We start from the raw sequence: 14,375 nt of genomic DNA, 5'->3' as shown, positions 1-14,375 counted from the left end.
ATCAGTTACTACCAAGCAAGAATTTGGCACTCACAGTTGCCAGATCTTTCATTTTTTCCCCCCTCAGGAGGAACCACAAATCTTAAAATATTCTAGTTTTAAACTGTTAGCTTTAAAAAAAAAAAAAAAAAAAAAAGGCAGGCAAAACCAAACTTGTCTCAGGCCTTATCTGGCTTAAGAGCTGTCAGTGTTTGAATGTGGTTTGATTCCCTAATCCCAGAACAATGGATGCCCACTTGCCCTACATTTGCATAACTATGGAGGCCACAGCAATGATCTGGGACTGAATAAAGATCAGCTGTGAACCTACCACAAAAGGTTCCTGACTTAAAAGTCTAGCCTCCTTTAGTGCAGACTGTCTGTCCTTCCCGGTCCAGCTCTTCGCCTTCTCCCCTTTTTGTTGCCTCTTTCCTCTAGCTCCTGATACCAGCTCATGCCTCTGGGCCTTTGTGTTCACTGGGCTCTCCATCCTGGAGACCTCTCTTCCAGTTATCAAGGACACTCCTGCCATCATGCTATCCCTGTGTGGAGGTGCACACTGGTAATCCCAGCCACCGGGAGTCTGTGGCAGGAGGTTCCAGGCAGCAAGCTCCAGACCTGCCACAAAATAATAATAATTAAAACGGCTGGCATGTAGCTCACTGTGAGAGTGTTTGGGTTCAATCACCAGTGGCATGTGTGTGTGTGTGTGAGTGTGTGTGTGTAAATTGGCTCAAATATCCCTTCCTCTAGGCAGCCTTCCTTTGACTTCTGCTGCCTCTTCTGTTTACCCCAATTTTCAGTTACTTTGCTGTCCACTTGGGTTCTTCACACGCCTGTGGCCCCACCTGACACTGTCCCTGCAGGACAGAAACCTCTTTTCTTTCCTTCACCTTGGTATCTCTGTGACCTTATAGAATACCTGGCACTTTAAATGGAAATTGGAGGACTGTGTACCCAACATGAAAAATAATGACCTTGACCATTGCCTTTCGCAGGATGGAAATCCGTTAAAAAAAAAAAAAAAAAAAAAAAAAAAAAACACACAAAACCTGACAATCTTAAGAAATGAAGTTGCAATTGGTGTTTGGCAGAAGGGAAAACCCTCTGCATACTTTAACTTTTAAAAAGATCACATGAAATGGGTTGGAAAGAATACGTTTTTAACTTCAAGCTTTGACGTAACTGAGGCTTCTGGACAGAGTTCTAGAACTAGCATAGGTACAGTGACTCTCACTCTCTTTGGAGTCTCTCAAGGTCCCCAGGGCTCTCTAAAAGTCAGCGGGGGACGGCGTGGGGGTTTGCTGCCCCAAGGGGTGGTCAGGAGAGGTGGGGGGTAGGAACCAGCTCCTCCGGATGAAACAGCACTTCCTACAGAAGCAGCGGCCTGCGGCAGGAGGGCGGCAGCCACAGAGGAAAGACCCTTTTGCATAATCCATTCTTAAATTGACTGAGGCTGGTACAGTTGTAAACTGAAACTCCAGAGGCAAACCCCGAGCGGTTACATTTTCTTAAAAAGAATGTTTCCTTCCCAGCCCTATCAATCATTTCTTACTTTCTGTCCCCACCCCAACGCGCGCGCACACCCAACTTTTGCTGGGGCCGCTGGGTCGACATTGAGCCTCTCTCCTACCTGAAGTGGAGACCTCGGGACGCGGCGGGGTTGGCGTTTCATTCATAATACATGAACTCAGGGGAGGCGGGGGCGGGGGCTGGGGCCTTTCGTCTCAGCTATTTTAAATCGCGGGATTGCAGCCCAAAGGGAAAATGACCTGGGAGTGAACGGCACCGGCGCTGAAGCATTGCACGATAACGGTACAACCGAGCGCGTCAGCGGCCCGCCCGCTGGCTATTTATACCGCGCAGATTATGCAATCGCGCTCCAGCCATTCATGCCCAACAGGGACGCCGCGCGCCCGGCTGGGGGGGGGCACATTCCCGGGTGCCGGGTCAGCTTCTAAGTTTGCATCATCCCCTTCCTCGCCAGAGTAGCTTGGGTTTCCACTGCTGCCAGCGGGAAGCCGTCTTGGGGGAGACAGCTGGGCCACAAACGCACTTGGCACACACTGGCACACACGGCTGCTTATTTAAACCTAACAATAAAGACAGCCGAGCGCCCGAGGCGCGGCCAGGCAGGGCGCAGGGCTGGGCTGGGGCAGACCGGAAGGAACTGATAAACCGAGCGCTAATGACACCCCTCCCTCCCGCGTCGGAAGTGTCCTCGCAGCGCGGGTCATTGAGAAATTCCGAAGGGGCAGGGTGGGGGTGAGGCGAGGACAGGCCCGGGCGCCGCTGCGCGCGCCTCGCGCGGCCCGGAGCAGGGTGCCGCGGCGGTGGGCGGCTGCTGCCGGCAGTGCGGCGCGCGTCGCAGGCCCGGCGGAGTCCTGCCCGCGTCGCCCCCTCCCCAGGAGCTTTATCAGATCCCACCTCCACTCCGCGGCTGGGGGGACCTACGCACCCAGCGCTCCCCGACCCCGGCGGGCGACAAGGGGCGAAGGACACCCGCGAGAAGGCGGACGGCACAGGAAGCTAAAATGTCCGCTTCTCCCAGCACCCGTGCGGGCCGGGAGGGGGCGGGGGCCGCGGCCCGCTTCCGAGAGCAACACGACCTGCGGGGCTACTGAGCATGCCCGTCCCGCCGCCGCCGAGGGTCGCTCCGGCTCCGCGCTCCGGGCTTTCCCGGCCGCCCGCGGGAAGGACGCGACCGAGGGTGCTTCCCCCGCCCGGCACTCGGGATTGAGAGGCCGGTAGGTGGGGTCCGGCGGGGGGCTCCGCTGGCTTGGTGTGCAAGTTGTGAGCCGTTCGATGTCACCTTTAAAGCTTTACGAGGCGACACTCTTGATGAGAGTGTTTTCAGAGCTGTCTGCTGTTTTGCTGGATGCGGGAGGGACAGGGAGGGATATGGGTCCTTAATTTGTTTCATCGGTGTCTTTAAAGCTCTTAATCCGTGCTATTCCCTTTTCCCAGTTACGATTCAGTGGACTTTGCTAAGACTCTGATGTTCAATTCAATAAACATATCTGAGTTATTCACCCAGGATACGCATGCATTGTGTCAAGATGCAGAAAGCAGATTCACCTCAACCACAGTTAATCACTGATGGGAAAGACTAAGACGTGATCTGCTAGAATCCGTTTGTACCAAAAGTCCCCTCTGAGTGACTAACAAAGCAAGAAAAGAACTGGAAGTCTTTCTTTATTGGTACTGGGGATTGAACCTAGGGGTGCTTAAATCACTAAGCTATATCCCCAGCCCTTGGCCTTTTTTTATTTTGAGAAAGGTCTCACTAAGTTGCAGAGGCTGGCCTTGAACCTGCAATCCTGCCTCAGCCTCCCCAGCATTACAGGCATGCTCCACTTCACCCAGCTGTAAGGCTTTATTTAAAGGAACAAAAAGAGGCTGGGGATCTAATGCAGTGGCAGAGCACCTTGCCTAGCAAGTGCAAGACTTTGGGTTCCATCCCTGCCACTGGGAAAGAAAAGGAAAAAGAAGGACAAGGAATCAACTGAAGAGAAGGAAAAGTTGTCAGGAATTTTTTTTTTTTTTTTTTGGTACAAGGGATTGAACCCAGGGAACCTTAACCAATGAGCCACATCCAGCCCTTTCTTATATTTTAGAGTTTTAGACACAGGGTCTCACGAATTTGCTTAGGGCCTTGCTAAATTGCTGAGGCTGGCTTTGGACTCCTGATCCTTCTACTTTAGCCTCTACCACTGCGCCTGGCAAAGGAGTGTCTTATCTACAGTACCTTCACTGTATATAGCTCATTTCATCTTCCAGCAACCATATGTTGGGGTTATTATTCTGACACAAAGACTCTGAACCCACCACTAAAAAGAATCTAAGCACCTTCTCAAGATGCTCCAGGCTGAGTCTAGCACCAGGATATCTCAATAGGGACTTTGTTAGTCCTGGATTTTAGAATGATTTTTTTGTCCCCCTGGCTGCCTAGTCCACGGGCTCGACCAGTCTTTCACCATAGACAGCTGGCTGAGCAAGTAGGGTTAAACCCATCCATGCTTCTCACAGTTTGTCAACCTGCAGGCACTAATAATCACCACAACTGCCATGGTGCTCTACTGTGCACTCTGAAACTAGAGAGATGCCTATTGGGTGGGTAATTTGGGTGTGAATAAATGCCTGTGTTCCTGGAAGTTCAGGAATGATTGAGAGTAGGACCTCTTTCAACACACCCAGAAGAGAGCAACAGTGATGGAAAGTGAGAACTGGGTAGTTACGGGATTTAGAGAACATTGAGATCTTGCCTTTGTCTAGTTAGTGCTTTGTCGTAGACTTTTAAAAATATTTATTTTAGTTGTAGATGGACACAATACCTTTATTTTATGTGGTGCTGAGGACTGAACCCAGTGCTTCTCACGTGCTAAGCAAGCGCTCTACCACTGAACCACGACACTCTTTCTCTCTCTCACCCTCCTTCCCTCCCTCCCTTTTTTTGGTACTGGGGATTCAACCCAGGGGTGCTCTAACACTGAGCTATATTCCCAGCCCTTTTTATTTTGAGACAGGTTTTCACTAACCTCACTAACTTTCCCAGGCTGACCTGAAACTTGCGAACCTCCTGCCTGGGTCTCCCCAGTACTTCGTAGTGCAGGTGAGCACCACCAGGCCTGGTTTCTCTTAAGACTCTTGACCTGAAAACTGAGAAAAACACCATTGGCTTTGTTATCCTTGTGAAACTGAAGAATTGATACAAGCCTCACTCAGGGTCTCAGGTGGGCCAGGAGAAAACCAGAACTCAGGTGTTCCACCCAGTCTAGGGCCCTTCTCACCACTATATATCACCAGAACTCAGTATCAAAGGGATGAACCTCAGTCTATGTCCACAAAGATCATGGATGTGATAAACAGGAAGCTGAGCATAAGCTGTCAGTTTCTCCTGACTCAAGGTGAAACTTACCATCTTTGGAGCACACAGGGCTCTCCATTTGCATATACCTTTTAGGTATGTCATACCTGAGGCACATGCTTATCTTCTAATTTAATAGTTCCTGTTTTACTAAAATCTCTGTGGATTGTCTCATGGCACATTCACAAGTACAGAAAATTCTACTGGGCTTGTGGAGCAGCAAAGGACAGAGACTATGTCTCTTGCTCCCTGGCAGGATCCCAGAGTGAAATACTCCATAACTATATAATTTGTGGGACCCGGTGCAAAGTGAAAAATGCAGAGTCCCCTTATTAAAAAATTATAAAGGAGTCCAATCCAGTGGTACACAATGGTAATCCCAGGAACCCAGGAGGCTGAGGTGGGAGGATGGCAAGTCTGAGGCCAGCCTCAGGAACTCAGTGAGGCCCTGTCTCAATACAAAAAAAATAAAAAGGACTGGAGCTGTAATTCAGTGCTAGAGCACCCCTGGGTGCACTCCCCAGTACTATATATATATAATTTATATATACACATATATATATTTATGTATAAATATATATATATATATAGTGGGGGAGGGGGCTGGGGATGGAACCCAGGACCTCATGCAAGCTACCAATGAGCTACATCTCCAGTCTTACTTATTTTCATCTTGAAGCAGAGTCTCCCCTAGTTGCTAAGGCTGGCCTTGAACTTGCCTACCTTCTATGTAGACTCAGCCTCCACAGTAGTTGGGATCACCAGCGTGGGCCGCTGCGCCCTGGTTTATAAAGGATTTCAGGATTGCAACAACAGAGCAAGAAACCAAGCACGGATCATGCGTGCAGCTACACCAGCTGCACACCCAGGAAGCCAGTCCTGCCCATTGCCTTGAGATGATGCTTTGTAGACTCTGGGCCCACCCAGAAAACCTCCAGCAGGTCCCAAGCCAAGGCAGGAAAAATAAAACCGGGGGTGTGGTGGGATGGGGTGGGATGTTGATGAGCTCCTCACCTCCCTAAGCCGAAGTCCATACTGCCGGCCGGCAACCTCTGGCCCGGTAACTGTGGTCTTCAAGGGCCTAACAAAATCCATCCTTCACCAGCAGAGAAATTCACTAGATAGTTTCAGAAATATATTTGGGATTATCTATTAACTCTATCATTTCTACAAAAATGCAAAGGTTTCTGGGCTGTTTGGGGGCCTTTCATTTTTCTATAAACAAATAACGACTCCTTTAAAATGCCCGCTCATCTATCAAGACGAAAAAAATTACAAGACTCCCGTGAAACCGAAAAGCGTCTGCCATTCAGAACCTTGGCAAAGTCTGAACTCCCTCTTTCTGGCTGGCTGGGGTGGAGGAGCCAGCCGCTGCCACCTGCGCCGCCCCCGCCCTCGCGGTGGGGGTGGTGGTTCCTCTGAGCACGACCACCCCTCCTGCCGCTTAACTCCAGTCCCTCCCTCGAGCTTTCCCATCTTCGCCCCCCTCCCCTCCCTCGATTTTCAACCCTAGGGTTTGGATAGAGGGAGGGGACAAAACGGGAGCCAGATGTGTTCGAGTCCCCTGCTCCCGCCTCCTTCGTCCTCTTGGGCTTCCTAAAACCCGGAGCCATAGTCGAGGAGGATTCGGAGCCAGGCAGACCCGGCGCAAACAACTCCGCTCCGCGGCTCCTTGGGGACTGGAAGCCAGGAGGGAGGGGGAAAGGAAGCTGGGCATGCTCAGTAGGCGGGACAAAGTTTTTTTTTTTTTTTTTTTCTCCTTTTTTTTTTCGGTCGCAAGTAGGAAGCTTTTTGCACTCCACCACCTCTGGCCGCTGGGAAGACGTCATCGCTTCCGCCCTACTTCCTCCTCCTGTTGGCGGCGGTGAGAATCCAATATGGAGTAAATCGGTGGAGTCGAGAGATGGGGCTCGGACGGGGCGCCCTGCACCGCCTCCCAGGCGCACCTCCCCCGGCCGCCGACCGCTCCCCGGAACCGTGATTGGCCCGGCCCCCGGGGCGACCCCGGGCCCAGCCCCCGCCCGCCGCCGGACCTTTCCTCCTCCGAGCAGTCCCGCTGCTCCGGGCGCGCTTGTTTTTCTTCTGCTCTCCCCCACCGCGGTCCCCTGCCCAAAGCTCGCCCTGCGCCCGCTCCGAGCCCCCGACCTCCGCCCGCCTGGCCCGCGGCGCCGCTCGCTCCCCCGGCAGCTGGCCGGTGCACCCCTTCCCCAAGCCTCACCCCGCGCTCGGGTCGCCCAGCTTCCCCTTCTGCCTCCGGCGCCCCCTTCATCTCTAGCCCCCTCCCCCCAACCAAATCAGGCGATCTCCGGAGATGTGAAGAGGGGGGTGAGCGGACAGGAAGATGAAGGGAGCGGAGCTGCCCGCCGCGGGACAGGCGTCTAGGTGAACAAGAAAATGACCGAAGAAACACACCCGGACGAGTAAGTTCGGTCGTGGGGTGGGACGAGGGTGCCCCACGGGACAGCACGGGGGCCGGGGCCGAGGACGCCGGCGGGGACTCGTTGGGTGAACTTGGCGTGGGATGCAGCAACTCGCTGACCTGTCAGGATTGGGGCGCGAGATTTCCCTCCTTGCTGAATCGAGAAGGGGGCAGAAACTGTCGCGGGCAGGCAGGGGTACGCTTAGGGTCGGCTGGCTGGTGGCCGCTGCGGGGTCCAAGGGCGCGCGGGTGACCTCGGGGCGGTCCCCGCTCCCTCTCCAGGGACCTCCCCCCATCCTTGGCGGCCGAAGCTTCAGATCGGACACCCCCACTCAGGCTTCCCGGGGTCGAGGGGCTATTACGTGGTGGTTTTGTGACTCGCGCCCTGCCGGCGGCCCCGCGGTCCCTTCGCTAGCCCACTGGGGCCCAGGCTCCGCCATTTCGTTTTCTTGAATCGCTCTCATTTGCATACCACATTTTCATTCATAAAAAACACGGTGCAGCAAGGGGAGGACGGGCGCGGGCAGCGCGGAGGTCTGGTGCGCCGCGGTCCGTGCACGAGCTGGCACACTGGAGCCGCCCGAAGGGTCCCGCCGCGCGCGCTTGCGTGTGCGTGTGTGTGTGTGTGTGTATGTGCGTGTGCGTTTGTGTGTGTGTGTGTGTGTGTGTGTACACGCGCTTGTGGGCCGGCACGCGCGCCCCGCAGGGTCGGGGTAGCTGGAGGGGCGGATCCGGTGCGTGTGCGGCGGGGGCGGGCGGGAGCGTGCGGGGCAGCGCGCTGCCTGGATGGTGGGGAGAGAGAAAGAGAGTGTGCGTGTGTGTGTGCGCTGTCGCTCGCGTGCACGCGCGTGTGCCCGGCCCGCGGGCTGGAGGGGAACAATGCTCAGGGCACTGCGCCGGAGGGGCTCGCGAGCCTCCCTGCGTGGGACCGGTGCCCGTCTCCATCCCCGGCCAAGGTGCAGCTCCCTCCCGCCTCGCAGTGGCGGGGTCGGGCTCGGCTTTCCTCTCCCGGGCCGGAGGCGTTTCCCCTCTGGAGTGCGCCGGGGGCGGGGCGGCTGGGCCCCGCGCCTCGAGTCTGGGACCTGGGGTCCCAGCGGTCACCCCACGGCAGCCGCTGTCGTTGCTCAGTGGCTGTGCCCGCCACCAGCCACTTTTTCTTCTTTTTTTCTTTTTTTGTGAATAAGACGCTCTCCTTTATTGTCACATGATATCCCTCCTCCCTTGCACATTCATAAATCCGGAGCCAGCCTCGGCTTCTTTCATTCAGTGCTGCCATTAGCTAAGGTAGCCTTGGCGCCTGCTTGGGCGCTAAGAGCCGGTCTGCAGCCGCGGGGGCGCGTCTCAGAGGGAGACTCTGCACCGGTCAGCGCCTGGGAGTAGGGACTGCGGGCTGGGATCTCCAGAGGCCCTGAGTCTCCCCGCCTCACACCGCCACCCCCTCCTCTGAGAGCATTGAGACTCAGGCGTGCAGGGAGGGGAAGTGACTCAGGGCCGGGCGACTGGGAGACTTGAAGGTCTTGCAGCAGGTGACGGGATGCTGTGTTCTAAGAAATCTCACTTCTTTTTAAGTGCTCCTTTATCCTTTGGTGTCTTGCCTGGCTGGGTTGGGGAATGGGAATTTCCTTCCTGTGGGTCCCCAGGGATCTTAAACTGCAGTAACCCTTGATCTGCCGGACACCAGTCACTGGGGAGGATCCTGCCTGGTGTGCAAGTCAGGGAGGCTTTACCGCAATCTGTTGGTATTTCTATTTTAGACATTTTTACTTTGCCTTCACATACCTATCTTAAAATGGTAAAGTGAAAAAAAGTTGTGCTTTTAGTGCTGAAATATAGAGGAGAAGGAATATGCTGCTAAGTCTTTTCGGTGTTTGAACTTGGCCAATAAACAGTCCTTCTTTGGGTCCTCACGTGTGCCTCAAGTAGCAGTAGGAGTAGTGAGGGACCGGCAACATGCTCTGGCCTTGAGGGTTCTTGGAGAGGTTTGACCATTCTACATTAAGTTCCTTGGCTTCATCCCTTGGAGCAGTACAGGCCTCGTCTGCTCCTTTTCACAACAGCATGTCAGCCTTGCATCCTTCCTCATCTGCTATCCAAAGCAAAAGGTGGGATCTCCAGCAATAAGTAAATATCTCCAGTTCCAGATTTTCAGAGCAAGTTCAGAATCCACTGCTCCACTGCTGTCAGAAACCCAGTTGAGATGTGGATATTTGAGGACAGGTTCTGGTTTCAGTTAGAATCAGAAGACCTTGGTGCCTTCACCACTGCAAAATGGCCTTCTGGGGTTTGTATTTAATGTGATGCCCTTGGCATGAGATATTAAATGCCTAGGAAGAAAGCAACCTCTCATGGGCAGTAAACTGCCATTGTAGTCACCGTCCATTATGTTGTTCAGTGTTCTTATGTAATGACCCATCTGAAAAATTCCTTTTAAACCCTGCTGCCAGGAAGAAGATTTCTCTTTCTGAGTTACAGAGCTTGCCATAATTGCTTTTTTGTTGTTGCATTTTTTTTTTTTTTGTCACCCTGCCTGGAAGTTCAGAGCTTAAATTATTGCTTGATTATGGTAACCACATTAGCCTAGATTTTTGCTAGATTTATTTACTCTTCCTCTATGTGAATTTTGACCTTCTGTTTTCTAATTTTTTTTGTTGAGCTTTCAATACTTTTTGGAAGGAGGCCGGGTATGTTACTTAAAAGGAGAATTGGTGACAAACTGGAGACTTGGGGAGATCCATGTACTTGTACCTTAGGTAAAAGAAATTTTTTAATAAAGGAAATGGTCCGGATGTTTACATATATCTAGCATCAATGCAGAAAATAAAAAAAAATCTTTTATCGTCTTGTCTTTTTGTTTTGTTTTGTATGTGTGTTACCGAGGATTGAACCTGGGGGCACTTTTAGCCCAGAGCTACATCCCCAGCACTTTTTACTTTTGTTTTTCAGTCCTACTTAGAGCATTTCAGTAACTGGGGTCACGGGCATACTCCACCCCTCCTAGGCCAGTGTTCTTCACATCAGTTTAAAACTCCTCTTCTACAGATGTGGTCATTGAGGAAAGCATGTCTGTTCTTGTTGAAGATGATCCCAAAAGATTATGGAAGATGGTTCCATGTAGAAAATACACTGATCGTTCATTCTCCTTTGATCTCTCTCCAGACAGAATGCATCTTTTTGTTATTTTGGGGTGCTGGGGATTAAACCCAGAACCTGCAGCATGCTAGTCAAGGGAGGGCTCTACCACTGATTCGCATTTCCAGCCCCACTGACGGGCATCTTAAGATTTACATTTTCAGGTTTTCAAAAAATAATTTTAAAGGTGGGAATGGGGATGTACCTCAATGGTAGAGCTCTTGCTTCGACTCCAGGCTTTGGGTTTGATTCCAAGCACCTTGCTAAAAAAAAAAAAAAAAAATTAAATAAAAAATAAATAAAGCACATCAAACTTTTGAAAAGTGATCTTTTGTACACAGTAGTGGGAGACAAAATTAAAAACCATGCAATTCTGTCTGGGTTTTTTTTGTTGCTTGTTTTGTGTGTGCTTTTTTTTTGTTTTGTTTTTGTTTTGTGTTTTTTTGTTGATGAACCCTGGGCTTCATGTATGCTAGGCAAGTGCTCTGTTACTGAGCTACATCTTTAACGCTTTACATTTATTTAATTTTTAAATTTGAGACAAGTTTTTTCTAGTTTGCCCAGGCTGGACTTGAATTTGTGGTCCTCTTGCTTCAGCAGCTGGAATCACAGGTGTGGCCTACCACAGCGGGCTGTATCTTTTTTTTTTTGGTCTGTATCTTTAAGGCATTTGATCATGGCTACAAATGACTTGAAAATTTGTAGACAAAAAGATAAAGCAGGCCTCCTGAAATAAGATCTAATTCTGGAGACATGGGTCTGCTATCTAGTTTTTTTGTTCTTATGAACTCTTCTCTGTAACGAAATGAATGAATTTGCTAGGAATGAATTTGTAGCTTTGCCCTCAGTGGTATTTTTCCTATTGCCGAAGGTTCTCCAATAAAGAGAAAAAAAAGGCTTAAATATTTTTGCTAAACCTGTGTCAAAGATGTTGCAGGCGTTAAGACTCTTAGAACTAAATACTTGAGCTTACTTCTCAACAGATAAGAATACTTTCCTGTGAAATCGCAGTATATCTTTATCATACTTTACAAAATTTAGGAATTCAAAATTTAAGAATTATTCCCCTATATCTTTCACACTCAACCTGAAATATATAAAAATATCTTTTATAACTATTCAGCCAGAGACCAATCAACCCTGAGTTAAATGCACTTGTAACATACACTTAAGGCTCACTGCTTTGCCATTTCCTCACTTCGTGATCTAAGACAAGCTATTTACACATCTCACCTTGGTTTTATGTAAGTGAACAGAGCAGTAATAAATACTACCTTTTTCTGGGTATTATTTATAGGGAGGTGCTATGAGGATTAAATGGGATAGCTTATGTGAAGCTTACAGTACCAAACATAAAATAGGGTGTCCTGTGTGGTGTTCTGTAGGGCTGTGAGATAGGTTTCTCACAGTCCTACAGACACAGGCCTACATGTAACATGTAACACAGGCTTACATGTAACAGGCCTACATGTAAGCCTACATGTAACAGGCTTAGCTTGTTACATTCAGATAGCCTGGTGAATTAGTTGCTAACCCATTTAACTGATGAGGAAGCTTAAATAAAGTTCCTTGCCCAAGACAGCAAATATTTTATTTTATTATACTTTTTATTTTTGAGACAAGATCTCTTTTAATTGTGGAGGGTCTTGCTAAATTGCTGAGGCTGGCCTCTAACTTCAGTCCTCCTTTCTCAGCCTCCTGAGTTGCTGGGATTATAGATACATGCTACCATGCCCAGCTGCAAATCTTTTTCATAGCACTTTATTCATTTAGTTTTCTCAGCAGTCCTGTGAAATAGATAGTATTAGTGTCCCCATTTATAGATGACGAAATTGAAGTGAAGAGAGGATAAGTAGTTTGCCCAAGGTCATGTCATTAGTAATTGAAAGAACTGGCAGTTGAGTACCCCAGTAGCCTGCTTCAGGAAGGACTGTGTTCCTAACTGACCACCATGAATTGGGGTGTCCAGCCCTCGTAAACCCAGGGCCTCACACATACTAGGCAAGTGTTCTAGCACCAAACTACATTCCCCGCCCCCAGCCTTAGTCATTCTGACCTCAGAGTTTTCATCATTTCCACCAGTCATGCTGTTGGTCCATAATTCTTCTGATTTGGTGACAATCTTGTCATTACCATGATTTTTCTAACTTCAAATCTTTCCTGAAAATGCTGCGAGGCACGAGGGGCATACTGAATTAAGATGAATTTAAGTAAACTTGGCGTTGAGAATTCTGTGATTCACCTCAAGATGATAGGGGATATGTATATATATGTGTGAATTCAGAATTGGATATTAGATCTGTGTTAATTGAAATAACAGTTGTGAAAATTAAGCCCAATACAAATATTGATCCATTTTCTTTGCATTCCGGGGTGTGTTTCTACTCTGTGTAATTAGTGTTTGTTTGTTTGTTTTGATACACGGGATCAAACCCACAGGTACTTTACCACTGTGTTGTATCCCCATTCCTTCTTATGCTTTTGAGACAGGGTCTCACTCAATTGCTTAGGGCCTCTCTAAGTTGTTGAGGCTGGCCTTGAACTTGCCATTCTCCTGCCTCAGCCTCCCCTGTCTTTGGGCGCCCAGCATAAGTAGAATCCTCAAATGTTAAGAATATGGAGTTGGACTGGGGTTGTAGCTCAGTGGTAGAGCACTTTTGACTTCAGAATTGGAAACTTGGTTCATTCATCAGAAAATCCTAAAAGCAAGACAAAATAAAAAATCTTAGGAAGACCTTAGTTAGCCAGGACCTGTCACTGTATAAATTTTTGTCAGCTGCCAGGCTGCCCAGCTAGTTAGGTAGTGGGCCCAGACTAACCTCCATCTGTTGGTGGCTGTATGGATTTGTTTCCATGGGGATATTAGCAAATGCTACCTCCTTTCTGACTATAGTAGATGCCCTGTAGCTTTCAGTTCCTTTAACCAATAAAATATAATTAAAATGAAGCAATCAAAATACCAAAAATATTTTCCTTAGCAGTTCTTCGCTCTTTTTCTGGAGTTTTTTTTCTTTCTTTTCTTTTCTTTCTTTTTTTTTTTTTTTTTTTTTTTTGTATCAGGAATTTAACCCAAAGGGCTTAACCACTGAGCCACATCCACAGCCCTTTGTTATTTTTTATTTTGAGAGGGTCCTCGCTAAATTCTGAGGCTGGCTTTGAACTTACACCCCCCTGCTTCAGCCTCCTGAGTTGCTGGGATTACAAGTGGGCACCACCCCACGTGACTCTTTTTGTGGAATTCTTTTCTTCCTTCCTTTTTTTTCCTACAGGTACATTCCACTCCTTCACCCAGCCAGCTGTGAGCCATTCCTTTTGGGAATTCCTCCTTGACTTTTCTCATCTCATATCCACTCTCCAAATAAAAATTGATGAGTCTACTACTTTTGCCCCCTGAACTTTGTGGCAGTTATCACCATTTACAGTTGGGCTTATGCCCAGCTAGATTCTGCATCAGAATATGGGATTTGTGGATTCAGGGTGACTGCTCAACTGCTTAGTTTTCTAGTTGTTGGCCCAATACCGTTGAGTATGTCGTGGTTGCTTAGTAAGTATCTATTGAAGAAAATAATGGATCTTAATTATTTGTAAATGCTCTTTCATTCCTGCAAACTGATGCCGTGATTATAATTGTGGCATTTGGTTAACTGAGGGTATATGTAAGCCTCCTTCTGAGAAACTCACTGTATATCCAGTGAAGCCCTGGATGTGTTTTGTGAATTGGGTGCAGAACTATCTGGTGGTGGTGATCTGTCTTTGGCGACTCAGACTGTTTTGGTTCTAGTCATTGTTGTGGAAACTGAGAAGTAGATCTTGAGCACAGTAAGACAGGGCCTGTGTTTCTGCCTCTGCAGGGGAATCTGCAGAAATCACAATATTAACAATTTGTAGTAGCTGCAGGGTTCTGTTGGAGTCTTAACACTTGAAGTTGGAGACAGCTGTGCTGATGAACTCCGGTATTGGCATAGTTCCTGTATTTCAGAC

At 49.1% G+C, this 14,375-nt stretch overlaps 1 protein-coding gene across 1 annotated transcript in view; it reads left to right on the top strand.

Moving 5' to 3' along the window:
• Positions 1-2,235: 2,235 nt before the first annotated feature.
• Positions 2,236-14,375, top strand: part of Spred2 (sprouty related EVH1 domain containing 2) — a 124,567-nt gene continuing 112,427 nt past the window's right edge. Inside the window, exons 1-2 of the mRNA XM_047522775.1 lie at positions 2,236-2,726; positions 6,630-7,266. Coding sequence (XP_047378731.1) covers positions 7,241-7,266 — 26 coding nt within the window. The 5' untranslated portion in view covers positions 2,236-2,726; positions 6,630-7,240. The remainder of the gene's footprint in view (positions 2,727-6,629; positions 7,267-14,375) is intronic.

This window comes from Sciurus carolinensis, chromosome 13 (assembly GCF_902686445.1).
Source record: "Sciurus carolinensis chromosome 13, mSciCar1.2, whole genome shotgun sequence".
Taxonomy (NCBI): Eukaryota; Metazoa; Chordata; class Mammalia; order Rodentia; family Sciuridae; genus Sciurus; species Sciurus carolinensis.
Note: the sequence above shows the minus strand (reverse complement) of the source record. Positions and strands in the feature narration are given on the sequence as shown.